Consider the following 27,502-nt stretch of genomic DNA (forward strand, 5'->3'; position numbering starts at 1 on the left):
TGGAGGCGTGGTCACAGGGCTGGAAACCCGCTGGAGGGGCGGCCGGTGGCCATAGGCCGCGTCGCGCAGGGCGGGAGGGGCCCGCATCCTAACCTGCCCGTGGACTTTGCCAGTCCTGCTACGCGCCAGGCCGGATCCTAACCAGGCTCTCGCGCAGCCACCAGCCGGGCCTTCGGCGGCCTCTCCTGGCTCCGCGCGTCGGACCACACGCGGGGGACAGCAGAGGTGGCCTTGCAGGGGTTAGGGGGCAGGACTGACGCGGATCCTTGGTTTTCCTAGTCTTCAACCACCTAAGGCGCGGCTTGCCGCTTGGAATCCGAGAATGAATTACACACGGTTCATCACGGCTGCGAGCGCGGCCAGGAAGCCTTCCGCCATTCGAGTCATGAGTGAGTCACGGCCCTGCTCTCCCACTGGAGGGGACGGTCCCCGCAGAGCTGCTCGGGGCGGCCTGAGCCCGGCTCTGCGCAGACCTGGCACAGAAGCCGCGCTGGAACGGGCACGAGGGCGGGCCATCAGCAGTAGAGAGAGAGGGCAGGCCGCTGTGGACACGCTGTGGCCGCTTCCGGGCACAGGAGTCGGGGTTCGGCTCAGCGTGCGGGCGCGTGCGGAGTGGGGAGGGCGGGTTCGCGGGACAGAGCGGGGTGCGCGCGGAGCCGGGCAGGGACGGGCCGAGTGGAAGACCGTTTTCTGTTACTGCGGCCCTTGGCTTGTCTGCCTGATCACTCTGCCTTCTTAGATGCACGTGTCTCTTCCTTAGTTCCTCCACCGGTGAGGTCGGTCCACAAAAAAAGGCATCTTCTATGTTTCTTTCGGACTAGCATTCTATCACTAGAAATCGTTACACTTTAAAGTTTTACTGACTTTAATGCAACATGCTGAACCATCTCTGTTTAGGAAAGTCTTCACTGAAAGTGTTTCTTCTTCTCCTCCTTATTTGTTGTAGCTGAGATATTGGGCAAGTCATCGAAATCTGTCCTCTCCCTGGCGACTGGAGCACCAAACCCCAACACGTTCCCTTTCAAGACGGCGGTTATCACCACAGACAACGGAGAGACCATCCAATTTGATGAAGAGATGATGAAGAGAGCACTGCAGTATTCTCAGAGTGCTGGGTACTGATCAGTAGATAATGTAACCTTGGTTCATTTTCATGAGCAATATTCTACAGCCGGCTGATAAAGTGACCTGTGTGTTTTTTAACTGGGTATTCAGCAGTGAGGAAGGTTTGGGGAAGAGCTTCAGAAGAATAATTAATAGCAGCAGTAATACTGAATGCTTAAGACCCCTAGTGACTGCTTCTCAACCTTATGCGACTAGGAGAGGGAGAGAAGGCTTTTGAAAGTAGGTACCATTTGAGCTGAGACTGGAATAAAAGAGAGAGAGAGAGAGAGACGATAGCTAGGTGAAGAAGCAGGGTAGGAGAAAGGAGGAAATGGATGACCCAGGAAGCAGCCAGTTTAAGTCCTGGGGAAATTTTTTAATGATTATGTTCCCTTTCTAAACACCCAGCTATGCATCCACATTGCCCTCAGTTCAGATGTGTTTAATCTCATAAAAGCAACTGGAACACATATTCTAAAGCTTTCCTTAGCTGGTCTTCTTCCAGTGATAAAGGGTAACTTAGAGAGTGTCTATGAATTATACTTTATTAAAGCCTGTTTGCTCTGTGATTGAAGAATAATGCATGTTGGGTGCATAAGAATTGTTTTGTATACAATGTATACCTAGGCTTTTCTTTCCGTGATGGAAAGAACTTACTGAACCTGCACTTCTAGGTATCCTACAGAAATCTCCCTAAGGGAAACAAAAAATTAATTACGCAGTGAGTGCTCTAATGTAAAAGAAAAAGTACAGGCTTTGGAATGAGAAAGCTGTAGATTCAAATCTCAGCTCTTTTAATCACCAGCTGATTACCTTTATGTGGATTTCCTAATCTCTAAGTCTGTTACCTTGTCTTTTAAGTAAAGATATTAATATTGGCAAAAAGCATTTGAGGACCTTTAAAGTGCCTGCTATAAAGCCACCATTTAGCCCCTGTCTACTATTATTATGACTTTCACTACTGTCAATTTTTAAATGCATTTTATGCTTTAGACTCCCAGAGCTGTTATCCTGGCTGAAACAGTTACAAGTAAAATTGCATAATCCTCCCACCATCCATTATCCACCCAGCCAAGGACAAATGGACATGTGTGTCACATGTGGCAGCCAAGAAGGTCTCTGTAAGGTAAGGCTGGAGGGAAAGGCACCCGCGGGAAGAATCAAATACTACGTTCACCCAGACGGCCATCTCTCCCTTAGCCACAGAGCATCGTGTTCTGTGGGTTACGAAGGCTTCCTTGTCTTCACCTAGAATCATAAGTGGAACTTAAAGACATTCAGCAACCTGATTTCTCTTAAACAGAGATCCCACCATCAATGACCCAGAGCTCTGAGTCATTAGGACAAGATTCCTGTTCAGGAAGAACTCAACCCCTACCTGCAGCTTAGTGAGCACTGCTTAGTTTCATCTAGCTCAGAGATTCAGGCTACATTTCAGTTATGTTTGTGGTTATGACATATCAATGCATGACTTTTAAATTCTTCGAGGGTGTATCCTGATACCCCTGAGATGAAACGTCATTCCTCTGTGTGTGTCTGCTGGTGTCATCGTCTGTGCCGGCTGCCTCTTGTACCCTGACTCCCTCTTGGATGTGCTTCTCCACGTCTACGTATATGTCTGTGTCTGTGGCTGACTTCTCCTCTGGGTTACTTTCTCTCTCTCTTTCCCTCTCTCTCTCTCTGTCTCTCTGCCTCTCTCCTGGGTTCCAAGGACTCCACAGAGGTAACCACCACTGGGGGGGGGGGGTCCCCCGATAAAGAGACTGCATATATGGTTCTCTGTTTCATCTATTTTTTTTCTTTTCTTTTTCATGAATAATTAGTCCTGGATAAAGAGGCTCTATATTCAGTCCTCACATCTAGATGAAAGTGTGACTCTTGTTTATCTCAAAGCAGAGTAGCTTTCTTGCTCTTCTTTTTTATGTAAATGTGAAAGCTGGTTAGTTTTAATGAATTTTAATTAAATTATTATTACATAATAATGTATTAAAGTAATAAGACTATAATTTTCCTCCCTCTTTTTGGACTTAATTAGGAAAAACAAAAGGATTAGCTGCTGTTTCAGTTTTATCGTTGAAGAGAAATATTTGTGATGCCCCAGACAAGTAGGGAAAAAAAGGACTTCGGTGAATTTCTTTTCTTAGGAAGAAACACTATGTGCCTTTTCTTTTTCCAGAAAGATGCACAAGAAAGTTTCTTCTTTGCCTGTTGCAACATCAGTCATATCAAAGAGGAAGATAGCATAGATGGCCAAATGCATCAGTAACTCAGTGGCTTATAGCCATGCTTGTTACAGAGGCCTCCTGGGAATCTGGTTTAATATTTCTCCCACTTTGTTCTCCAGGATGGATATTATTTTAGGTGTCCCTGTCTCAGATAATAAACAGCCCTCCCTCCTCATTTAGGATATTTGACTTTCTCATGTCCCCTAACTGACATGGGAAATGTACGTAATGAGGTTTTCATCTGATCCATGGATGATACACAAGCCACCCAGTGATCTGTTTGGTCCTAGGAGGTCCTGTAAATCCTGAACCAATGAACTTGTCAGAGGAAGATACTGTTTGTCATAAAACACCAAAAGCTCCGAAGGAAAAGTAAATGGAACATCCTAGTCCAAACTGGAAAAAAATGTCACATCTTCTGTCTCAATGGATAATGGCCGTGCTGTCTGTCAAGAGATCCAGTTTGTTAAAATGATAGGGAGGAGAGGCTTGACCTGGGGATTGTGAAATGTCACAAGTTGGGAAAGGATTATTCTCTGACTCATGTAAGATTTACTCAGAATGGACCCCTCTGATTTAGGCGGGAAAAATCTCTTGTGTGGCTCTACTGATGTCACGAGGCATCATATTGTCCTCAAGATCCCCCGAGATTTGTGGACCTTGTCTTCCCTGACCTCTGAGTCTCCTTTAGCCTTGCTGAGCCCCCCTCCTTTCTGGAATGCTCCCCTTCCTCCTTGCCCTGCCCCCCTTGCCGTGTCCATTATGTATGGGAGCCCCGTGAGGCTGGGCCCCCACACCTCCTTCCCCTTCACACACACACCTTCCCTGGGCATCGCACCCAGGTGATCACGTCCATGCCATTAACTCCAGGCTCCCTGCACATCCACGCAGCCAGCCACCCACCTGATCCAGCCTGGGATGGACCAAAGCACACTCACCTGCTCCTCCCTCAGAACAGACAGCGTTGGGGGTATTTTTCAGTCAGTGGCACCCCTCCCACCACCTCCCCACCTGCACAGCCAGAAATCCAGGGGTCCCTCCTGACACCTCTCCTTCCTCGCGCCCCCTCAGTCCACAGTTATGTCTGCTGGTTCTGATTTCCTAAATGCCGCGCAGTTCTCTCCAGCCCCGCCATCATCACCCCATCCAGACCACCCTTACCTTTCCCAAGGACTGCAGCAAAAAACCTCCCAAATGAGCCTAAAAACTTCCCAGACTCCACCTGTACTCTCATTCCTTTTTTTTTTTTTTTTAATTTATTTATTTATGGCTGTATTGGGTCTTCGTTTCTTTGCGAGGGCTTTCTCTAGTTGTGGCAAGCGGGGGCCACTCTTCATCGCGGTGCGCGGGCCTCTCACTGTCGCGGCCTCTCTTGTTGCGGAGCACAGGCTCCAGACGCGCAGGCTCAGTAGTTGTGGCTCACGGGCCCAGTTGCTCCGCGGCATGTGGGATCTTCCCAGACCAGGGCTCGAAGCCGTGTCCCCTGCCTTGGCAGGCGGATTCTCAACCACTGCGCTACCAGGGAAGCCCTCTCATTCCTTTTTGATACCTTGAGTTTGCAGCCAGAACGACTTTCTCAAATGCCTGTCTGGTCACCTGACTCCCTGGTCCCGCCTTCTACTTAAAATTCTCACTGGGCTCACTTGGCCCAAAGGCCTCCCTGGGACGCTCTCTGCCCACTTCCCTCTGACCTCCTTCCACTCTCCTCTTCACACTCCACCTCAAGCCACAGGATTCTTTCAGTTTCTCAAACTGTGTACGTATTGTCACCCCCTCCTCCTACTCATCACTTCCTCAGGGAAGCCTTCCCTGATTGCTCTAAGTTCCCTGAGTGCCCAAGTCCTCCTACAATGAGCACTTAGAGCATTGGCATCTATACGTAATAGCGCCTATCGCCGATTTTACATATGCATTTATCTGAATCGTTATTTGATTAGAATCTAGCTTTCAGTGGGCTAGCACCTCCATGAGGGTAAAAACCATCCCGCTATACTCATCAGTTTATCTCCATAGGTCCTGGCTTAGAGCAAAGATTTTTAAAGTATTCAAAGAAGGAATACATGAATTTTAGGAGCCAAACCAGTTATATATATATATATTTTTTAAACCTAGAACGGATGTTTGCAAACTGTGGCTTGAGAGCCAAGCCAGCCCTTGTCTGATTCTGCAAGTAGAGTTTTATTGGAACTCAGTCACACCATCGGCTGACGTACTGCCTATGACTGTTTTCTCACCTTGAGGCAGAGATGAGTAGTTGCAATGGAGACACCGGGGCTCACAAAATACGTCCCATCTGGCATTTACAGAAAACTTGCCAACTCCTTGTCTAGAATCCTAGTGAGCTCAAACCAAAAAAAAAAAAAGAGGGGGGGTGGTGGCTTCTAAGACTGGAAACCAAACTAACCAAGCTAACCTATGCTTCTTTTGTTAGGTATTTGAAATGATCGTTAATCCTGGAGATAATATCCTCGTAAATGAACCTATTTATTCAGGAACAATTCATGCTGTGAGTACACATTTCTACAAAAGGCAGCTCTCTTTCTTATAACAAATAAGAAACCACTGCATCTTGAGAATTATCTGCCCACTGAAACATAAAATAGCATCTTTCTTCTTAAACAGGAGAATCATTAATATATGCAAAATATGTGAAATGTACCCTCTGCTTTATACATTTCTTCTTACAAGGTCTAAATGTAGGGGTGCTAAAATTGGGTTGTGCAAAATCATGTCCAGATTTCTTAACATTTCACCTGAAATGTGACTTAATTTACAAAGACGTTTTTTCACTACCATCTATATTACCACACGCCTAAGGATGATCATATGTCAATGGAGAATAACCGTACAGTAACATGGTATGATTAGGACTTTCCTCTCCAGTCTTAATTAATGGGACTCTGATATCCAGAACGAGGAATCGGATCACCTGCTCTGCTGTGCCCTGGTCAGAACACACCACTGTCGGGGGCACAATACTTTTGGGTCGATGTGAATACAGACTGGAGCACAGTCGGAGAAAAGCGACCAGAGTGAACAAACAAATGGAAATAATACCATAGGTTGAATTGTTTTAGGAACTATGCTCTTCTCTGCAGAAAGAGAAGACTCCACGGGGGCATGAGGATTGTCCTCAAGTACATTAAAGCTAGCCATGTGACAGAGGAGTTAGATTTGTCTGTGCATGTCCTCAGGTTCATACAACTGGAATCAAAGGATGGAAACTACAGGAAAACAGTTTCAACTCAATGTAACAACTGTCTAACCATGAGCCTCACTGGCTCTCTGAGGAGTAAAGCACTGCCCATCACTGCAGGGGCTCCAAGAAAGAAGCCAGACACAAAAGGACAAATATTGTATGATTCCACTTGTACTAAATATCAAAAATAGGCAAATTCATAGAGACAGAAAGTTGATGAGAGGTTACCAGGGCCTGGGGGAGGGGGAAATGGGGAGTTGTTGCTTAATGACTACAGGGTTTCTGTTGGGAGTGATGAAAAGATTTTGGAAATTGATAGTGAGAGATGCACACATTATGAATGTAGTTAATGCCACTGAATCCCACACGTTAAAATGGCAGATTTTTTGTTATATATATTTTACCACAATTTTGAAAACTAAAGTAAAATAATGGCCTTAATCATTGGATACTAATTATTCATTATTTTCCTAAACTCCAAAGATGTAAGATCACACAATGCCTGTAAATGTAAAACTTGTGTCTATGTAAATAGCACGATGCACACACGTTTTCACATGCCCAAACAGAAACCAATGCCACGCTGTGAGGGAATATAATGACGGTCCATGTGTGTTTATCTCATGGCCCAGTATCAACTCGTTTTATTCATGTAGATGTGTTTTTAAAGTCTAAGACCTTTTAAATTTGCCATAAGTAGGGTCTGGATTATTCTCACTTAGTGCATAAGTCTACATTTGACTACTAATATATGTGTTTGCATTTTTTTTCTGAGAACTTCACTCAATTATTGGGGTTTTTTTCTTAATTTTTACTGAAATATAGTTTATTTACAGTGTCATGTTAGTTTCAGGTATACAGCAAAGTGATTCAGATATATATATATCTGTTCTTTTTCATATTCTTTTGCATGATAGGTTATTACAAGATATTGAGTATATACTTCCCTGTGCTATACAGTAGGAACTTGCTGTTTATTTATTTTATATATTGTAGTATGTATATGTTAATCCCAAACTCCTAATTTATCCCTCCCCACCTTTCCCCTTTAGTAACCATGAGTTTGTTTTCTATGTCTGTGAGTCTGTTTTGTAAATAAGTTCATTTGTATCCTTGTCTTAGACTCCACATATAAGTGCTATCATATGATGTTTGTCTTTCTCTGACTTACTTCACTTAGTATGATAATCTCTAGGTCCATCCATGTTGCTGCAAATGGCATTATTTCATTCTTTTTTATGTCTGAGTAATATTCCATTGTATATATGTACCATATTTTCTTTATCCATTCATCTGTTGATGGACATTTTAAGTTGCTTCCATGTCTTGACTATTGTCAATAGTGCTGCTGTGAACATTAGGATGCATGTATCTTTTTGAATTATACTTTTCTCCATATATGTGCCCAGGAGTGGGATTGCTGGGTCATATGGTAACTCTACTTTTAGTCTTTTAAGGAACCTCCATACTGTTCTCCATAGTGGCTATACCAATGTACACTCCCACCAACAATGTCAGAGGCCCTTTTCTCCACACCCTCTCCAGCATTTATTATTTGTAGACTTTTTGATGATGGGCATTCTGACTCATTTGAGGTGGTACCTCATTGTAGTTTTCATTTGCATTTCTCTAATAATTATGGATGTTGAACATCTTGTCATGTGCCTGTTGGCCATCTGTATGTCTTCTTTGGAGAAATGTCTACTTCAGTCTTCTGTCCATTTTTTGATTGGGTTGTTTATTTTTTGCTTTTTTGTTTTTTGATATTGAGCTGTATGAGCTGTTTGTATACTTTGGAAATTAATCCCTCGTCAGTTGCATTGTTTGCAAATATTTTCTCCCAGTCTGTAGGTTGTCTTTTCATTTTGTTGATGGTTTCCTTTGCTTGTTATTAATAAGTCCCAATTTTTTCTTTATGAACATACAACATAAAAATACAAGACTTTTATAAAACTATGTCTATAAGCAAGGCCACTACTTTCAACTTCAGCCTCTGCAATTGGTACAGTATTGAAATACTTCCACATGCCTTGATGAGCCACTGCCATTATGCTCCCTGGCTCCCCTGGCCCCTCTCCTAAGACCACCCTGAACCCCCCATGGTACAGAGCTAATGCTGGCCTGGCATGGGGCCTACAGGATGTATCTGAAGTGCCCATGCTACACCACTTGTCCAATATTTTTAATATCACCTCTGCTTATAACTATTTTACGTATTAGCATCACAGATGCTTTATATGATTAATTTACTTTGTAAAAAAATTCCTTAATAAACTCCCATTTTATGAAGCAGTTCTAACCATAATTATAAAGATGATACAGTCAGAAGAGGCTGGGTTATGCTGTGGAATAGCTGACTCCTTATCTCGCTGGCCTATGGCTGCAAAGTCCTGTCTTTCTCTCACACGCCGTGTCCACGGTCAGGCCCCCGAGCTCTGTGCCAGGCCATCTTCATCCCAGGCCCCAGAGTGACAGAAGCAGCGTCATCTGGACCGCTGCCAGTCTTAGAGCAGAGGGAACAGGGAACGAGAGACACAAGCTGGGATTTAAAGCTTCTGCTTGGAAGGAACACCCATCACTTCTGCACGCAATTCATTGACCAAAGCCAGACCCCTGGCCAAGCCTGACATATATGAGCAGGGAAGTCCACCCTTCCTCTAGGAATTGACAGGGGATATTTTTGAACCATAATGGAAGCTTAACGGGGGCAACAATGGAATCAGAAAATACAACCTCAGCCCTTGGGTGTAGGGCTGAGTGCAGGTTTGTGTTTAAGGGTATAAATGGTAACATTTTCGTTACTGTAAGAACCAGTGACTAGGATATTTTGTACCATGTCTGAGTCTTGGGTTTTCTTTCCTCCTGTCCTCCACAGGTGCAACCTCTGGGCTGCAACATGATTAACATTTCCAGTGATGAGCATGGGATTATTCCAGACTCCCTCAGAGAAATACTTTCCAGATGGAAACCAGAAGATTCAAAGAACCCCGAGAAAAACACCCCCAAATTTCTTTATACTGTCCCAAATGGCAACAACCCTGCCGGGAACTCATTAACAACTAACCGCAAAAAGGAAATCTATGAGGTATTTTCAAAGAATGGGTTCCGTGGCTGTGCTCTTGTTTCTTTCTGACCCTTTAGAAGAGTGCTCTGCAAGTTCCTTCTCTGATTAGCCTCTCGCTCTCAAGGAAGATGATTTTTAATAAAAGGGTCCCCATGAATTTAAAGAAACTATTATGCTCTTGCTGACTATGAGGTTTTCCTTTCCCTTTAATTGATATTTTGGTTGAAAGAGATGTTACGGTTGGTGTAGTGTTAAACTCACCTCTTCCTCCCCTCTCTTCCTTCTGTCTTCCCCTCATCCCCACCTCCAATCCATCCCGTGGCTCCCACCACCAACGTTATCCAAACCCACCGTCCCCTCGGCCGCCCGCCCTCCCGGGCCCTGTGACTGCCCCCCTCCTCACAGCTCCTCCCCCGGCTCGTGGCGTCCTTCCTGCTCCAGTGTAGATCTACAAGCCCTTCTCCAGCTGCTTCCCCGCACTTAAAAGAAGATGAGAGTCCTTCACCTGCCACGCACGGTGATGCGACCTGGGCCTTGGTTCTCAGGCTAGGGTCTCCCACATCCTTCTTGTTGCAGCTACACAGCCTTCCTTCCGTCCCTTACACACCTATGCCTTCTATAAACGTCTATCCCTTAAACATGCCAAGTATTTTCTCACCCCCAGGGCCTTTGCCCCTGGTCCCTCAGTCTAAAATCTTCTCCCCCGTCATCTGCACGCCTGAGCCTTCCTGCCAGCCTGAGCTCTCCTGGAGCTTCCGTGTCACTCTCTCTCTCTCAAACATGACCCTCTTTAACCTTCCGCCCAGCCCTCAAAGCCTCCCTCCTAATCGTCCTCTGTTCACTGTCCACTGGCGCATGTTCGTTCTGTCTTTCCCACCAGAACGTAAGTTCCCTGAGGACAGAGCTTTCAGGGCTGGTTCCTGTCTTCATCCTGCTCCTAGGACAGGGAGCCCTCAGTGGCTTCTTGGGTGAATGAATGAATGAGTACAAAGAACTATGATTCCAAGTGATTTTTATCTTTGAGCGATCTGAAGAAATAAATATGCTCCTTTAACTTTTTTAGCTCGCAAGAAAATATGACTTCCTCATCATAGAAGATGATCCTTATTATTTTATGCAGTTCAACAAGGTAAGTGCAGTGTCAACTCAGCCCACAATCAGTAGATAAGTGGCTGTAAGTTACTGCACTGATTTGAGTTTAGCCGGGCTGCTGAGTATTTTCATCTCTGGTATTACTGCTCTTTCTAGAAATTCCTTACCTTTAGAACAGTGGCTGGCTCTCTGTGCCAGGCACGTGGAGGGTCGAGTGAGTCAAGGGTGAGGGTCGTCTGGACTCCAAATCCAGATCGTGGCTCCTTCGACATCGTACCAGGGTTATGCAGTGGGCGTCTCCTTGGGTGTCAACCTCAGTCTCTCGCGGGTGGCTGATGGGCCGAGGACTTGGGAGCTGTGTCCAGGCTGAAGGAGAAGGAGGGCCGCGCTCAGTCAGTGAGGTGGCGGTGGGCAGAGGAGGGGCGTTCCTAGCATCATGCTGCCCACTTGCCATCCCTGTCACTTAGGGCCGGGGACTTACCTGCAGAATGATGGACTTTTAGATCCTTTCCCACTATATACGTACACCACTGTGAACGAGCATGGTTTCCTAGGAGACAACGGTAGTGGTACAGACTCCCAATGCCCAATTCCTCAAAATCCAACACTGTATTTGCTCTCAGGCCTGCACAGAACAAACACATGGACTCAGTCCCCACTTTATATCTACGGAGAAGAAACAGAACTCTTGGCTTTTTATCTAGTTTGCCTGAATACCATGTCTGCCTGCCGCCCACCTTCAACACGACCATGGCCCCCTTTCTCGTTGGCATTTACTTGTGAAGTAAATATGGCAGTTTCAGCATTGCACACTGACTACACTGCTCGTCTTCATTTGCACCTTTTTTGTGTTTCTAGTTGGTCTAAGAGTCAGCATTCTCTTTCTAAACAGCCCTCAGCATCAGAATGCTGATGGCCCTCTTCGTTTTGGTCTTTTCCAAACTACTTTTTCTTGAATCCTTCCTCGAAATCTGTTCATCCTGGATCTCAAGCCTTGGGACAAGGAGGTCCGGTGTGAGGTTTCCCTAAACTCACGGAAGTGGCATTGTGAGCAAGTGAGAGGACGTGTGTGTGTGTGTTTGGCAGAAAAGCCGTGAAGATCGGCAGATACGAATAGAAGAACATGCATCTCTGGTTCTTACGCCATTTCAAAGGGCTGAGATGAAGACAAGAAAAAGGATGTTTGTCCTACTGTTCTCCAAATCCATTCCTCCCCACTCTCTGCACAAAGTAGGGATACGGTCTCTATCAGACTTCCCAAGCCAACAGTATTTTTCTTCCATTTCCAGCCCTGGGCACCGACTTTTCTCTCCATGGACGTTGATGGGCGTGTCATCCGAGCTGACTCCTTTTCCAAAGTCCTGTCCTCTGGGTAAGGCCCTGGCTGTGCCTTCAGGCTGCATCTACAGGCGACAGAGGCTGCACCTCAGCATCTTTTAGTGCAAACAGTTCTTCTCATTTAAGATGCTTGTATTCCCCATTTGACTGACTATTAATACCAGGCTTTTCTCCCAATCTGTCCCCTGTGGTCAAAGATACTTGGCCATTAAATTATAGCTGTAGGGGGACTGGTCAGGTTTTTGGTTACATCTACGAAAGAGCACATTTAGAAATACATGGTCTATTTTAAGTGTACAATTAAGTTTAAATGTGTATTTTAAATAAGTAGTTTTATTAGAATGTGTTAACTGTCTAAGTGTGTTTGTCCCCAGGTCACAAAATTCTCCCCCATGAAATCACTAACATGGTATTAATTGTTAATGCAGGGTTGGTATTGTGCCTTTTCTCTCTTTGTGCAGGTTGCGAATAGGGTTTATAACTGGTCCAAAGCCCTTGATCGAGAGAATTGTTTTACACATACAAGTTTCAACAATGCATCCCAGCACTTTTGCCCAGGTACGGACAACTTAGGAAATAGGAATTTTTTTGAATCAGATCATAAAACAAAAGAGATGTTGGCAAATAAGACTGAGTGAACATGGCAGGGAGAGAAATCACTGATTGCATCTCTATTTCCAGTTAGGAGACCACACACAGCAGATGTTTGCTCTAGAAGCCAAAAGAGATTTGAATGGACCTGGTGCAGTTTCACAGTGTAGACCAAGCTCCTTGAGGGTCAGAGATCTTATTCATCTGTGTCCTGGCATCTAGCTCAGGAATCCCATAAAAACTGTGTTGGACTCGACAGGACGGAAGGTGTTTGGTGAAGTAACGCACCATTAGCTTCGTTGTCCTGGAATCTGAGAGCAAGGGTTCCAGACCCGCGTGGTGGCCCGACGTCTGCCTTCACTGCCCATGTGCTAAGCTCCCTACAAACAGCGGCTGGAATGTATTTTAATTAAATACAGTAAAATTATTTGTGGCGAATGTATTAATTTCTTCACAAGCTTTGAGAAATGATTGGACCCATCCTTAAGGCAATTTGAGAACCAACGATAAGGACAGGACTGCTACCTAAGAACTCAAAAGGTGTAGTTTATGCAGAATGGACATTTCTTTGACATTATACACTCCACAAAGTGCACGTGTCCCCGTGTTTTATCAAGTTGGGGACTTTTTCCATATTTTCTGTATCTGTTATCAACCAAATTTCACTATCCATTTACAACATTTAGAACTTCCATTTTGGATAGAAAATCTCTGAATATATTGTATAACTTCATGTATCGACTGTATGTGTTTTTGGGGGGGTTTATTTGTTTGTTTTTTTGTCAATTTATCTCTTTATTTTTATCATAACATTTGTTCAATTTCTGGAACTAATTTTTTTTTTAAACATCTTTATTGGAGTATACTTGCTTTACAATGTTGTGTTACTTTCTGCTGTACAGCAGAGTGAATCGGCTATATGCATACGTATATCCCCATACCCCCTTCCTCTTGCATCTCCCTCCCACCCTCCCTATCCCACCCCTCTAGGTGGACACAAAGCACCGAGCTGATCTCCCTGGCCTATGCGGCTGCTTCCCACAAGCTATCTGTTTTACACTTGGTAGTGTATATATGTCCAGGCCACTCTCTCACTTCGTCCCAGCTTACCCTTCCCCCTCCCCATGTCCTCATGTCCATTCTCTACGTCTGCATCTTTATTCTTGTCCTGCCCCTAGGTTTTTCAGAACTTTTTTTTTTTAGATTCCATATGTATGTGTTAGCATACAGTATTCATTTTTCTCTTTCTGACTTACTTCACTCTATATGACAGACGCTAGGTCCACCCACCTCACTACAAATAACTCAATTTCATTTCCTTTCATGGCAGAGGAATATTCCATTGTATATATGTGCCACGTCTTCTTTATCCATTCATCTGTCAATGGACACTTAGGTTGCTTCCATGTCCTGGCTATTGTAAATAGAGCTGCAATGAACATTGTGGTGCATGTGTCTTTTTGAATTATGGTTTTCTCAGGGCATATGCCCAGTAGTGGGATTGCTGGGTCATATGGTAGTTCTATTTTTAGTCTTTTAAGGAACCTCCATACTGTTCTCCATAGTGGCTGTATCAATTTACATCCCCACCAACAATGCAAGAGGGTTCCCTTTTCTCCACACCCTCTCCAGCAGTTATTGTTTGGAGATCTTTTGATGATGGCCATTCTGACTGGTGTGAGGTGATACCTCATTGTAGTTTTGATTTGTATTTCTCTAATGATTAGTGATGCTGAGCATCCTTTCATGTGTTTGTTGGCAATCTGTATATCTTCTTTGGAGAAATGTCTATTTAGGTCTTCTGCCCATTTTTGGATTGGGTTTTTTTTTTTGGATATTGAGCTGCATTAGCTGCTTGTATATTTTGGAGATTAATCCTTTTTCAGTTTCTTCGTTTGCAAATATTTTCTCCCATTCTGAGGGTTGTCTTTTTGTCTTGTTTATGGTTTCCTTTGCTGTGCAAAAGCTTTAAGTTTCACTAGGTCCTATTTGTTTATTTTTGTTTTTATTTCCATTTCTCTAGGAGGTGGGTCAAAAAGGATCTTGCTGTGATTTATGTCAAACAGTGTTCTTCCTATGTTTTCCTCTAGGAGTTTTATAGTGTCTGGCCTTACATTTAGGTCTCTAATCCATTTTGAGTTTATTTTTGTATATGGTGTTAGGAAGTGTTCTAATTTCATTCTTTTACATGTAGCTGTCCAGTTTTCCCAGCACCACTTATTGAAGAGGCTGTCTTTTCTCCACTGTATATGCTTGCCTCCTTTGTCAAAGATAAGGTGACCATATGTGCGTGGGTTTTTCTCTGGGCTTTCTATCCTGTTCCATTGATCTATATTTCTGTTTTTGTGCCAGTACCATACTGTATTGATTACTGTAGCTTTGTAGTATAGTCTGAAGTCAGGGAGCCTGGTTCCTCCAGCTCTGTTTTTCTTTCTCAAATTGCTTTGGCTATTCGGGGTCTTTTGTGTTTCCATACACATTGTGAAATTTTTTGTTCTAGTTCTGTGAAAAATGCCATTGGTAGTTTGATAGGGATTGCGTTGAATCTGTCGATTGCTTTAGGTAGTATAGTCATTTTCACAATGTTGGTTCTTCCAATCCAAGAACATGGTATATCTCTCCATCTGTTTGTATCATCTTTAATTTCTTTCATCAGTGTCTTATAGCTTTCTGCATACAGGTCTTTTGTCTCCTTAGGTAGGTTTATTCCTAACAGTGTAAATTGGAGTGTTTCTTTAATTTCTCTTTGATTTTTCATCATTAGTGCATAGGAATGCAAGAGATTTCTGTGCATTAATTTTGTATCCTGCTACTTTACCAAATTCATTGATTAGCTCTAGTAGTTTTTTGGTAGCATCTTTAGGATTCTCTGTGTATAGTATCATGTCATCTGCAAACAGTCACAGCTTTACTTCTTCTTTTCCAATTTGGATTCTTTTTATTTCTTTTTCTTCTCTGCTTGCTGTGGCTAAAACTTCCAAAACTATGCTGAATAACAGTGGTGAGAGTGGGCATCCTTGTATTGTTCCTGATTTTAGAGGAAATGGTTTCAGTTTTTCACCATTGAGAATGATGTTGGCTGTGGGTTTGTCATACATGGCCTTTATTATGTTGAGGTAAGTTCCCTCTATGCCTACTTTCTGGAGAGTTTTTATCATAAATTGGTGTTGAATTTTGTCAAAAGCTTTTTCTGCGCCTATTGAGATGATCGTATGGTTTTTATCCTTCAGTTTGTTAATATGGTGTATCACGTTGATTGATTTGCGTATATTGAAGAATCCTTGCATTCCTGAGATAAACCCCACTTGATCATGGTGTATGATCCTTTTAATGTGCTGTTGCGTTCTATTTGCTAGTATTTTGTTGAGGATTTTTACATCTATGTTCATCAGTGATATTGGTCTGTAGTTTTCTTTTTTTGTGACATCTTTGTCTGGTTTTGGTATCAGGGTGATGGTGGCCTCGTAGAATGAGTTTGGGAGCGTTCTTCCCTCTGCTGTATTTTGGAAGAGTTTGAGAAGGATAGGTGTTAGCTCTTCTCTAAATGTTTGAAAGAATTCGCCTGTGAAGCCATATGGTCCTGGTCTTTTGTTTGTTGGAAAATTTTTAATCACAGTTTCAATTTCAGTGCTTGTGATTGGTCTGCTTATATTTTCTATTTCTTCCTGGTTCAGTCTCGGAAGGTGGTGCTTTTCTAAGAATTTGTCCATTTCTTCCAGGTTGTCCATTTTATTGGCATATAGTTGCTTGTAGTAATCTCTCATGATCCTTTGTATTTCTGCAGTGTCAGTTGTTGCTTCTCCTTTTTCATTTCTAATTCTGTTGATTTGAGTCTTCTCCCTTTTTTTCTTGATGAGTGTGTCTAGTGGTTTATCAATTTTGTTTATCTTCTCAAAGAACGAGCTTTTAGTTTTATTGATCTTTGCTATTGTTTTCTTCTTGTTTATTTGAGATTTTTCTTGTTTCTTGAGGTGTGATTGAACTTAGTATGATTTTAGGCAGCCTCTCTGCTAATGGGAGGGGTTGTGCTCCTGTCTTACTAGTTGTTTGGCATGGGGCGTCCAGCACTCGAGCTTGCTGGCCATTGGGTAGAGGTGGGTCTTAGCATTGAGACAGAGATCTCTGGGAGAGCTCTTGCCGATTGATATTATGTGCAGCCGGTAGGTCTCTGGTGGTCCAATGACCTGAACTTGGCTCTCCCACCTCAGAGGCTCAGGCCTGACACCAGGCCGGAGCACCAAGACCCTGTCAGCCACACAGCTTAGGGAAGCCTTCAGCCAAACAGAAACATGGCGAATGGAGCACACGCCTGTAGAAACCCTCTACGACTGTATGTGTTTTATATTTAGAGACCATCCAGGGCGGCAGTTATTGGGTGGATCTCAGGCTGCACAGTCTGGTTTAAGTCCAGGCTCTTTGAGGAGCAGTGACCTCAGGAAATTTAACTTCACCTCATGCCTCAGTCTATTCCTCAGTAGATTAGAAATCATGACCTGCCTAATAAGGGTATTACGAAGATCAACTTAGCTGAAATACATTCATATGGTACAGCAGTTTCCAGCACATAGGAAGGACCATATAAATATTTGTTATTTTTACTATTATTCTTGTCATTGTTAATAATCAACCTTATTATAAATCGCTAGCTCTACAAAGCTTGGTGCAGCTTGTAGCATCCTCTGAGGGTGGTTTGCACATGATCAAGAGTGGTTTGCTTTTACATTTGGGCAAAAAACACATTTTAGAGGATGAATGATGACCTTATTACTGTCTCATCCCTTTTAGCTCCTGGTATCACAGCTTCTGTACCAATGGGGAGAAGAGGGCTTCCTGGCTCATGTAGACAGGTATTGTATTTTAGGTTCCATACTTTATATAGAAATGGACTTCAGTCTATTAATTTTCATTTTTGAATTATTCCAAAATAATGGAAAAACCACAATGGTAAAAAGTTTACCACCCAACAGGTCAAATAAATATGCTTCTATTCCCTCATCAAGAATTCAACATTTTCATCAAGACAGAAAACAGATTCTTATAGACTGGACTTCAGAGCCTTTTAATTTCTTCAGTCAATGTACTAAACACACCTTTTCATTTTATTGTTCTTTTAGGGTTATTGATTTCTATAGAAAGCAAAGGGATGCATTATTGGCAGCTGCAGACAAGTGGTTAAGTGGTGAGTGGAACTTATATCCTGTCCTGGGATGAACCGTAGCCCTTATATGAGTGAGTGATACACACCACAGAGTACTGTTAATAACCCTGGGGAAGGAAACAGGGTCCAGGAGTATTCTTGTCAAGAAAATGTTACCTTATAAATAATCTCAGAAGTAACAGCACAAACCCTGGCACAATTCTACGCATTTCTACTATACTTGACTGCTGCAAAGAATCTGTGGTTTAAAGAAAAATGGCTAATTAGTCTAACACCAGCAATAATCTACTTAAAGCTAAATAATATCTGTACTCAAAAGGTTTTCAAAATTTTCTCCAAATAGAAAAGGAATTGTGACATAACATATTCCTTTTCTAACTAGACTCTATAAAGACAAAATAGTACAATGGTACAAACTAAGTACACTCTAAGGTGGATTTCTCATTACAGATGATTTGCCTTTTAATCATTAACCTCATTTATCTAATATTTTCTATTGCTAATTTGATTTCAGAATGCTTTAGATTTTATTTTCTATTAAGGAAGAAAGTAAAATGAATTACCTGGCTTTAATTACACCACTAAAAATGCCTTTCGTACGAATAATAGTAAATACAAAGTATTCACTTCTTATTTCCCTCATATCTTGTTCCCTATGTAGTCCTGGTAAAAACACAATTACTATCTTTTTGATAAGAGTACTATTCTACCACTTCCTATAGTGAAGTTGAAAAAAAGGTTTTAATCAACATCAAGGTTTTTTTTTTAAAGGTAATAATCAAAATCAAAATAACTCTTTTCCCTTCTTGGTTTCTCTATCCTTATATTCAATGAAATATAAAGCCTACAAATACACCAGGAATTCCTGAATTTTAAGTACTTCTTAATTACATTGCGATAAAAACTTCAATTCATTGGAGTTCTGAACGATTATGTAAATGATAGGATTTATTGAAACACTAGAAGGCTCTAGAAAGAGTTGAGGAATCCTCTTCTAAAATTGAAAGAGCCACGTTTGGCTTAGGGACAGTTCTAAGAAAGGGAGGTGGGCATGGCACTGGATTTCCTGCACTGCCCTGAGACCCACTAAAATCAGAAATATACACATGAGTCCCCTCTCTCCCTTTCAAACCCTCCCCTCACTTTTAAAAATAAAACTCAGAACACCAATTTTCAGGACTCCTAAAACTATATTTTTTTAAAATGCTATCACCAAAGGAACTTTTTTGGAAATACTAGTTTACAGTTACTGCAATTTGTCATTTCAGCGATATAGTTGACATCATCAAAAATGGTCTCGGGAAATATTTCTTCTCTTCTTTTGTTTGTAGGTTTGGCAGAATGGTATGTTCCTACTGCTGGAATGTTTTTATGGGTTAAAATTAAGGGCCTTCATGATGTAAGAAAACTGATCGAAGAGAAAGCCTTTAAGAAAGAGGTAAAATAGGAAGAAAAGCTATATTTTTTCTTTAAAGTAATATCTTAATAAAAATGGCGAGAGATGTTTATCACTGCCCGCCAACCCAAGGCATAATGTTTGCCTACCAGATACATTATCTCCTTACTAAGATCATAATAGATTTTGGGTTACAGAATTAGTCTCCTGGTCTAAACTAGGGGAAATACAGTCATTCAGCTCAGCTACTGATTAGCTTAGTGGCTAAGAGCACACTCTCTGGAGTCACGTCCTTGGGTGTGAATCCTAGCTCCAGCCCTGCCCTGATATGTGGCACTGGATGAGTTGCCCTTCCTGAGTTTCATCTGGAAAATGCAGATAATAAGAATCCCTCCCTCTTAGGGTTGCTATGATGAAAGCAGTCAATATGGATAAAGCACTTAGACTAATACCTGGCATATAGTAAATGCTTGATAAATATAAGCCATTAGTATTTACAATAGAAGGATTTTTTTTCCTGATTATGAAAGTAAAGCATACTCATGATAGCATTATACTTCATTAAAGCAGAATGAAAAATTTTTAAATAGCCCATAATTTTACCACCCAGATTTTATGACCACTTGTGATACATTTTCTTGAAGAGGTTGTATCCATCTAGTATTTTGGCTATGAAATTATTTTTTTATTAAAGTATAGTTGATTTACAATATTACATTAGTTTCAGGTATATACCATAGTGAGTCAGTATTTTTAAAGATTAGACTCCATTTAAAGTTATTATAAAATATTGGCTGTATTCCCTGTGCTCTATAATAAATCCTGTATCTTCTTTATTTTATACATAATAGTTTGTACCTCTTAATCCTCTACCCCTATCTTGTCCTTCCTCCCTTCCCTCTTCCCACTGATAACAACTAGCTTGTTCTGTATTATATGTGAGCCTGTTTCTTTTTGTTGTATTTATTCATTTTATTTTTTTAGATTTTGCATATAAGTGATAACATGTTATTTCTCTTTTTCTGACTTGTTTCACGAGGTATAATACCCCTCAAGTCCATTCATGTCACAAATGGCAGGACTTCTTCCTTTTTTATGGCTGAGTAGTATTCCATTGAGTGTGTGTGTGTGTGTGTGTGTGTGTGTGTGTGTGTGTGTGTGTGTGTGTGTATACACACATACCACATCTTCTTTATCCATTCATCTGTTGATGGACACTTAGGTTGTTTCTATATCTTGGCTATTATAAATAATGCTGAAATGCATATTGGGGTGCATGTATCTGTTCAAATTAGTGTTTTCTTTTTTCCGGATATACACCCAGGAGTGGATTGCTGGATCATATGGTAGCTCTATTTTTAGATTTTTAGGAACCTCAATATTGTTTTCAAAAATGGCTGCACCAATTTGCACTCCCACCAACAGTGGAGGAGGGTTCCCTATTCTCCACATCCTCGCCAACACTTGTTATTTGTGTTCTTTTTGTTAATAGCTATATTTACAGGTGTGAGGTGATATCTCATTGTGGTTTTGATTTGCATTTCCCTGTTGATTAGTGATGTTTAGCATCTTTTCATGTACCTGTTGTTCATCTGCATTTCTTCTCTGGAAAAACATCTATTCAGGTCTTCTGCCCATTTTTTAGTCTGGGTTTTTTTTTTAATAATGCTCTGCAATTATGTTACATGATTAAAATTACACAGAAAAGTTTATATACTGTTTTTTTCACTTAAAATTAGCCCGCAAGGATTTCTTCTAGGGTTTTTTCCCTCCTTTTGTACTTAAATCATAAGTCTACTTAGATTTCATTCAGAGGCACTAATTAAGCTGAGACATCTAAATATGCTTCTGTGTAGCTTTCCAATTTACAAAATCAATCAACCGTTCTCCATTAATTAATTCCTTTATCATGTTTGTCACTCTTTTGTAAACACCAAGTTCTGTTTCTAGTATCACTTTTGTCTTGAGGCAGTGAGTACAAAGAACAGATCGTGTTGTTGTTGGCAAACTCCTGTGCTTGAGCATAAGAGACAGTCTAGAGGTCAGAGCTGGGAACTGGCTGCCTGGACCCGAGAGCCAATCCACTCCCCTGGGAAAGTCACTCATTCCCTGTAATCATCGTACTTGACCGCAGGACTCATGCTTTATGAATTGTTTTAATGCTAATAACAGCACATAGAAAGTACTTAATAAATACTTAAATGACTTAACTCATCTAAGTGCATTTTAGTACAATAAATCAATTTTATTACTTTTTTTTTTTTTGCTTTCTTATCAATGCCATTATTCTCCAGCACATTTGATGAGTGGCTGTTTGTGTGTATCCCTGAACTAGGAGCTAAGGATACAGACTTCATATTTATTGTCATTTTTTTTTCAGTCCCTTTCTTTTATTCCATATACCCTGTTGCACGTACCTTTACCTTTTCTAAGTAACCTCTATCACTGCTGCCTTAGCCCAAATTTTGGTTATCTTGCAAGGAGATTATTACCATCCCCTCCTTCTCTACAGAAACTTGCTTCTGGCACATCCCTAAACTGCTCCACAATATTGGTAGAAATGATGGTTTTCATTTCATTGTTAATCAGGACAAAAAAACAAACAAACAAACTCATCTTCTGCCTTGAAATTTTCTCCCCAGAATGCCCCCAAATCATTTCATTCCCAGCTCATCTAACTTAAACAACCAGGGGCCAGATTTACACCATGAAAAAACAAGCAGTTTCTTAAAGTTCTGAATGTCATGATTTTACTAGACAACAATCTCAAAGACTTAACACAACCCAGCTTAGTTCTGACTCACGCACACTTTTCAAAAAAGGGGTCTATAACCTCCTCTCCTCCTGCCGTGAGTCAGAGACCCGGGTTCCATTTTACTTTCATTGATCTTTTCTATTGTCTTATTAGTCTCTATTTATTTCTGCTCTGATCTTTATGATTTCTTTCCTTCTACTAACTATGGGTTTGGTTTGTTCTTCTTTCTCTAGTTGCTTTAGGTGTAAGGTTAGGTTGTTTATTTGAGATTTTTTATTTCCCGAAGTACGACTGTATTACTATAACTTCCCTCTTAGAACTAATTTTGCTGCATCCCATAGGTTTTGGATCATCATGTTTTCATTTTCATTTATCTCTAGGTATTTTTTGATTTTCTCTTTAATTTCTTCCGTGATTCATTGGTTGTTTAGTAGCATATTGTTTAGCCTCCACATGTTTGTATTTTTTGCAGTTTTTTTCAATATCCACAAATCAATCTGTGTGACACACCACGTTAACAAATTGAAGAATAAAAACCATATGATCATCTCAATAGAGACAAAAAAGCTTTTGATAAAATTCAACATCCATTTATGATAAAAACTCTCCAGAAAGTGGGTATAGAGGGAACACGCCTTAACATAATAATGGCTATATATGAAAACCCACAGCTAACATCATACTCAACAGTGAAAATCTGAAAGTATTTCCTCTAAGATCGGGAGCAAGACAAGGATGCCCACACTCACCACTTTTATTCAACAAAGTTTTGGAAGACCTAGACACAGCAATAAGAGAAGAAAAAGAAATAAAAGGAATCCAAATTGAAAAAGAAGTAAAACTGTCACTGTTTGCAGATGAGATGATGCTATACATAGAAAATCCTAAAGATACTACCAGAAAACTACTAGAGCTCATCAATGAATTCAGTAAAGTTGAATGATACAAAATAAATACAAAGAAATGTGTTGCGTTTCTATACACTAACAACAAAAGATCAGAAAGAGAAATTAAGGGGAAAATCCCATTTACCATCACATCTAAAAGAATAAAATACCTAGGAATAAACCTACCTAAAAAGGCAAAAGACCTGTAATTGGAAACCTATAAAATGCTGATGAAAGAAATTGAAGACAACACAAACAGATGGAAAGATACACCATGTTCTTGGATTGGAAGAATCAATATTGTCAAAATGACTTTACTATCCAAGGCCAATTACAAGTTCAGTGCAATCCCTATCAAATTACCAAGGTCATTTTTTCACAGAACTAGAACAAATAATTTTAAAATTTGTATGGAAACACAGAAGTCCCCTAACAGCCAAAGCAGTCTTGAGAAAGAAGAACGGAGCTGGAGGAGTCACATTCCCTGACTTCAGACTACACTACAAAGCTGCAGTAATCCAAACGGTATTGTAGTGGCACAAAAACAGAAATATATATCAATGGAACAGTATAGAGAGCCCAGAAATAAACCCACGCACCTATGGTCAATTAATCTATGACAAAGGAGCAAGAATATACCATGGAGAAAAGACAGTCTGTACAATAAATGATGCTAGGAAAACAGTACAGCTACATGCCAAAGAATGAAATTAGAACATTCTCGAAGATCATATACAACAATAAACTCAAAATGGTTTACAGACCTAAATGTAAGACTGGATATTATAAAACTCCTAGAGTAAAACAGGCAGAACACTCTTTGACATAAATCACAGCAATATCATTTTTGCTCTGTCTCCTAGAGTAATGGAAATAAAAACAAAAATAAATAAATGGGACCTAATTAAACTTAAAAGCTTTTGCACAGCAAATGAAACCATAAAGAAAACAAAAAGGCAACCTACAGAATAGGAACAAATATTTGCAAGTGATGTGACAGACAAAGGATTAATTTCCAAAGTATAGAAACAGCTAATACAGTGCAATATAAAAAAAAAAAAAAAAACACACACACAAATAACCCAATCCAAAATTGGGCAGAAGACCTAAAAAGACATTTCTCCAAAGAAGATATATAGATGGTCAACAGGCACATGAAAGGATGCTCAATATCGCTAATTATGAGAGAAAATCAAATCAAAACTACAATGAGGTATCACCTCATACCAGACAGAATGCCCATCATCAAAAAGTCTACAAATAATAAATGCTGGAGAGGGTGTGGAGAAAAGGGAACCCTCGTACACTATTGGTGGGAATTTAAATTGGTGCAACCAGTATGGAGGTTCATTAAGAAACTAAAAATAGAGTTACCATATGATCCAGGGATCCCACTCCTGGGAATATATATATGGAGAAAGGTATAATTCAAAAAGATAAATGCACCCCAATGTTCCATTGCAGCACTATTTACAATAGCCAAGACATGGAAGCAACCTAAATGTTCATTGAAAAATGAATAAATAAAGAAGATGCGGTACATATATCCAATGGAATATTATTCAGCCATAAACAAAGAATGAAATAATACCATTTGCAGCAACATGGATAGACCTAAAGATTATCACACAAAGTGAAGTCAGACAGAAAAAAAACAAATATCATATGATATCACTATATGTGGAATCTAAAAAAATTATACAAATGAATTTATTGATAAAATGGAAATAAACCCACAGACATAGAAAACAAACTTATGGTTACCAAAGGGGAAAGGGGGGAAGGGATATATTAGGAGTTTGGGATTAACATATATACACTACTATGTATAACATAGGTAACCAACAAGATCCTACTGTATAGCACAGGGAACTATACTCAATATTTTATAATAACCTATAAGGGAAAAGAATATGAAAAAGAAAAGATAGAGAGATAGATATACATATACATATACACATATGTATAACTGAATCACTATGCTGTATACCCAAAACTAATACAACATTGTAAATCAGCTATAGTTTAACTTAAAAAAATGAAATAAAATAAAATATTTTTTAAAATGATATTTCATTGTTTGGATTTATTTTACTTTTCTAGTTATGTTAAACATTTATTCATGTTTATTACCATTTCTATTTCTTGAATAAGCTGTCCTTGTCCATTTTAAAGTTTTTCCTCTGTTTCTGTGCATTCTTTATAATATATGGAGAAGAGGTAGAATTGCTGTATTTATTGTAAACACTGATTTCTATGCTTTTAGTTTTATTGTACGACATGCAGTAATTTTATATAAATTGATTTTTCTCTTGTGATTTCTTTCATTGCTTTTTAAGTTTAAAAGTCATCCTCCACTCTGAGATTAGATTCACCTATATTTCCTTTTAGTTTTCTTTAATGGTACATCACGTGTTTTCCATAAACTCTCTTAGATATTCATGCTTCCTGGATATAACTTCTACCTTGATAGTTCAGCTCCTTGCCCCTACTTCAGAGCATCCTTCTCTTTAGCTTCTCCAGAGCAGATGGACATGGTGAGTACAATATTCTCTTTAGAGTAAAACTAGATATCCATTTATTTTTTGTGTTCATTTTGGGAGTTACAACATTATTTGATATCTTCTTGGGTTTCTGCAAAATGGGTATTAGTTGGAAAGTCACAAACTACCATTCAAAGAAGTTGCCAGGCTTCTATAGACAAATGATGTGACCAAATTGGAGTTGAATTTTATTGCTTTCATGAATACATGTCAGACCTGCTCAACAGTGTTGGCAAATTATCAACACGTTAAAAAGAGAACCTCTTTCACTCCCTCATGGAATTAACATGAGCCATAGTACAAATTCATGAAGCCATCCATCTCTATCTCTTGAGGAAGGGTCAAACAGAATAATATTAATGATTGGAGTTAAGTAATTGCTTAATCACAAAGTCCAGCTTTAACCAGGATTACAGGAAACCAAGAAGCAAGTTCCTAAGAACTGTGTGTCAGGAACCCACAGAAGAGCCATAAACTGAAGAGTCCAGTAAGTGTAAGAAGAATGTATACTTATCCTTGGAGATGGGTTGTCTCCGGGTGTGTTCTTGATTGACTTGCTTTCTCATGTCATTAAATATGCTTTTCATAAGTTATATATGCGTAGAGCTGGACAACTGAAACTATACAGAAGGCACGTGCAGGTGAGAGAGTATATGAAAAAAATAATTCGTGTTCTGGGAGAAAATGATGATCTTGAGGAAATAAGGATTTGAAACATTTCCTGGGACTCTGATATGCTTCCGTCTACATATATTAGTGGACATGACGGCCTCTGACCCAGATAAAACTGAGGTTAATCCTGACCTTTCACTGTCTGATCTCAACCTAAGATGGATACTCTTTGTTTGAATTTCTAAAGTTATGACAGACTTTCCCTAAACAGCATCCTAATTTTATTAATTCTTCTCTCTGTTCGCTTTTAGGCCTTCCAGGGATTAGCCCAACTTATAAAGGAATCTTTATGAAGAAATCGAACTCTTCATAGCACTCACGGTTTTCAGATAAATTATTTCTATGTTTTACCAGGAAGAAATGATTGTTGGTGTCAGACTTACAGATTGGGTTTCACCAAACACGTCATATCTGTAGTAATTTAACTAGACAACTTTTAAAGTGACCTTGAACGCATCAGATTGCCAAAATATATTTATAATCCACCTATACATGTTGATAAATTTTCAACCCACAAAAAAATATTTTTATCCTGGATTTTATTGTAAAGATTTTTGTAGTTGCTTTATCATTTCCCATAAATTTTCTTTGAAAATAACATTTTTACAGTAAATTATTTGTAAGCAAACAATCATGTTCAAAATGGTATGTAATGTGAACTTTTCCTATTTTGAAGAAAATGTAATGAGAGCTTGTTGCAAAAATTGTTAGAATTTGACTGTTATACATAATTTTTAGTAAGAGTATCACAGACATTATGTTATGGCACAGAAATCCATTTAAAATAAAATTCTGAATCTAAACATACCTAAACGTCTTCCTATTAATTCTAAGTAAGGAGGAGAGATTAAGGACTGAGAAAAATGTACTACATTGTATTTTTATGAAACTACACAACTTTCAAAAGCACATTCTTATCAGTTACGTAATTTCAATCTACTAGACTCCTTTGAGGTACTTGGGATATACTTTTAATGATTTTCTTTCTCACCTTTAAGATCTTTATTTTCCCCATATGATTATTAAATATATGCTCACTTAATTTTTTTCAAACAACCCAGTAAGTATAAGGAATAAAGTAAAAGCCACTGGTGTCTCACCCCCAGCATTTATATCTATCCTTTTAGATGTTTTCTATGCATATATATGTAATATGTACAAGAATGGGATCTCATTAGGACAGTATCATAAATACCCTGTATCCGTTTTCTATTGCTGTAGAACAATTTACCAGCATTCCAAGCCCCGTCCTTGTAAGGTCATCAGGTCCTTTAAGGAATTAGGAAGTTTATGTCACTGTCATTCCCGCCATCCTTGTGTATGTAAACATTTCCATCACAGTTAGTATTTTCCCAGCATATGAATGAGCTACAGCGTTTGGTCCTGGTGGGAATCAATATGGCTCTTTCAAGTTGTCCTAAAATGAACAGTTGTCAGGAAGCACAGAGAGTCCCAGGCAGGATAAACCCAGGGAGGAA

At 40.1% G+C, this 27,502-nt stretch overlaps 1 protein-coding gene across 3 annotated transcripts; it reads left to right on the plus strand.

Moving 5' to 3' along the window:
* Positions 1 to 26,793, plus strand: LOC137770103 (kynurenine/alpha-aminoadipate aminotransferase, mitochondrial). Of its 3 annotated transcripts, none has more exons than XM_068552519.1 (13): positions 6 to 389; positions 947 to 1,115; positions 2,098 to 2,230; positions 5,761 to 5,835; positions 9,404 to 9,613; positions 10,656 to 10,721; positions 11,974 to 12,056; positions 12,484 to 12,580; positions 17,399 to 17,460; positions 17,728 to 17,792; positions 19,103 to 19,209; positions 25,245 to 25,346; positions 26,276 to 26,792. In XM_068552519.1, the coding sequence occupies exons 1-13, from the start codon at positions 323 to 325 to the stop codon at positions 26,315 to 26,317; spliced, it is 1,278 nt and encodes a 425-aa protein (XP_068408620.1). In that variant the 5' UTR covers positions 6 to 322; the 3' UTR covers positions 26,318 to 26,792. The 3 variants fall into 3 exon arrangements, with proteins under 3 accessions (XP_068408623.1, XP_068408620.1, XP_068408622.1); XM_068552521.1 differs by lacking the exon at positions 6 to 389 and adding an exon at positions 484 to 583 and having other exon boundaries at positions 26,276 to 26,793; XM_068552522.1 differs by lacking the exons at positions 17,399 to 17,460; positions 17,728 to 17,792; positions 19,103 to 19,209; positions 25,245 to 25,346; positions 26,276 to 26,792 and adding an exon at positions 12,704 to 13,109 and having other exon boundaries at positions 1 to 389.
* The last annotated feature ends 709 nt before the right edge of the window (positions 26,794 to 27,502 follow it).

This window comes from Eschrichtius robustus, chromosome 10 (genome assembly GCF_028021215.1).
Source record: "Eschrichtius robustus isolate mEscRob2 chromosome 10, mEscRob2.pri, whole genome shotgun sequence".
In the NCBI taxonomy this organism is placed as follows: Eukaryota; Metazoa; Chordata; class Mammalia; order Artiodactyla; family Eschrichtiidae; genus Eschrichtius; species Eschrichtius robustus.

What these genes read in the sequence shown, in the direction of transcription:
- LOC137770103 (XM_068552519.1), top strand. Translation starts at nt 323, where the DNA reads ATGAATTACACACGGTTCATCACGGCTGCGAGCGCGGCCAGGAAGCCT. An exon ending in AGAAAGCCTTTAAGAAAGAG is followed by an intron (nt 19,210 to 25,244) that starts GTAAAATAGGAA and finishes AAACTCTCTTAG; the next exon opens with ATATTCATGCTTCCTGGATA. An exon ending in CTCCAGAGCAGATGGACATG is followed by an intron (nt 25,347 to 26,275) that starts GTGAGTACAATA and finishes GTTCGCTTTTAG; the next exon opens with GCCTTCCAGGGATTAGCCCA.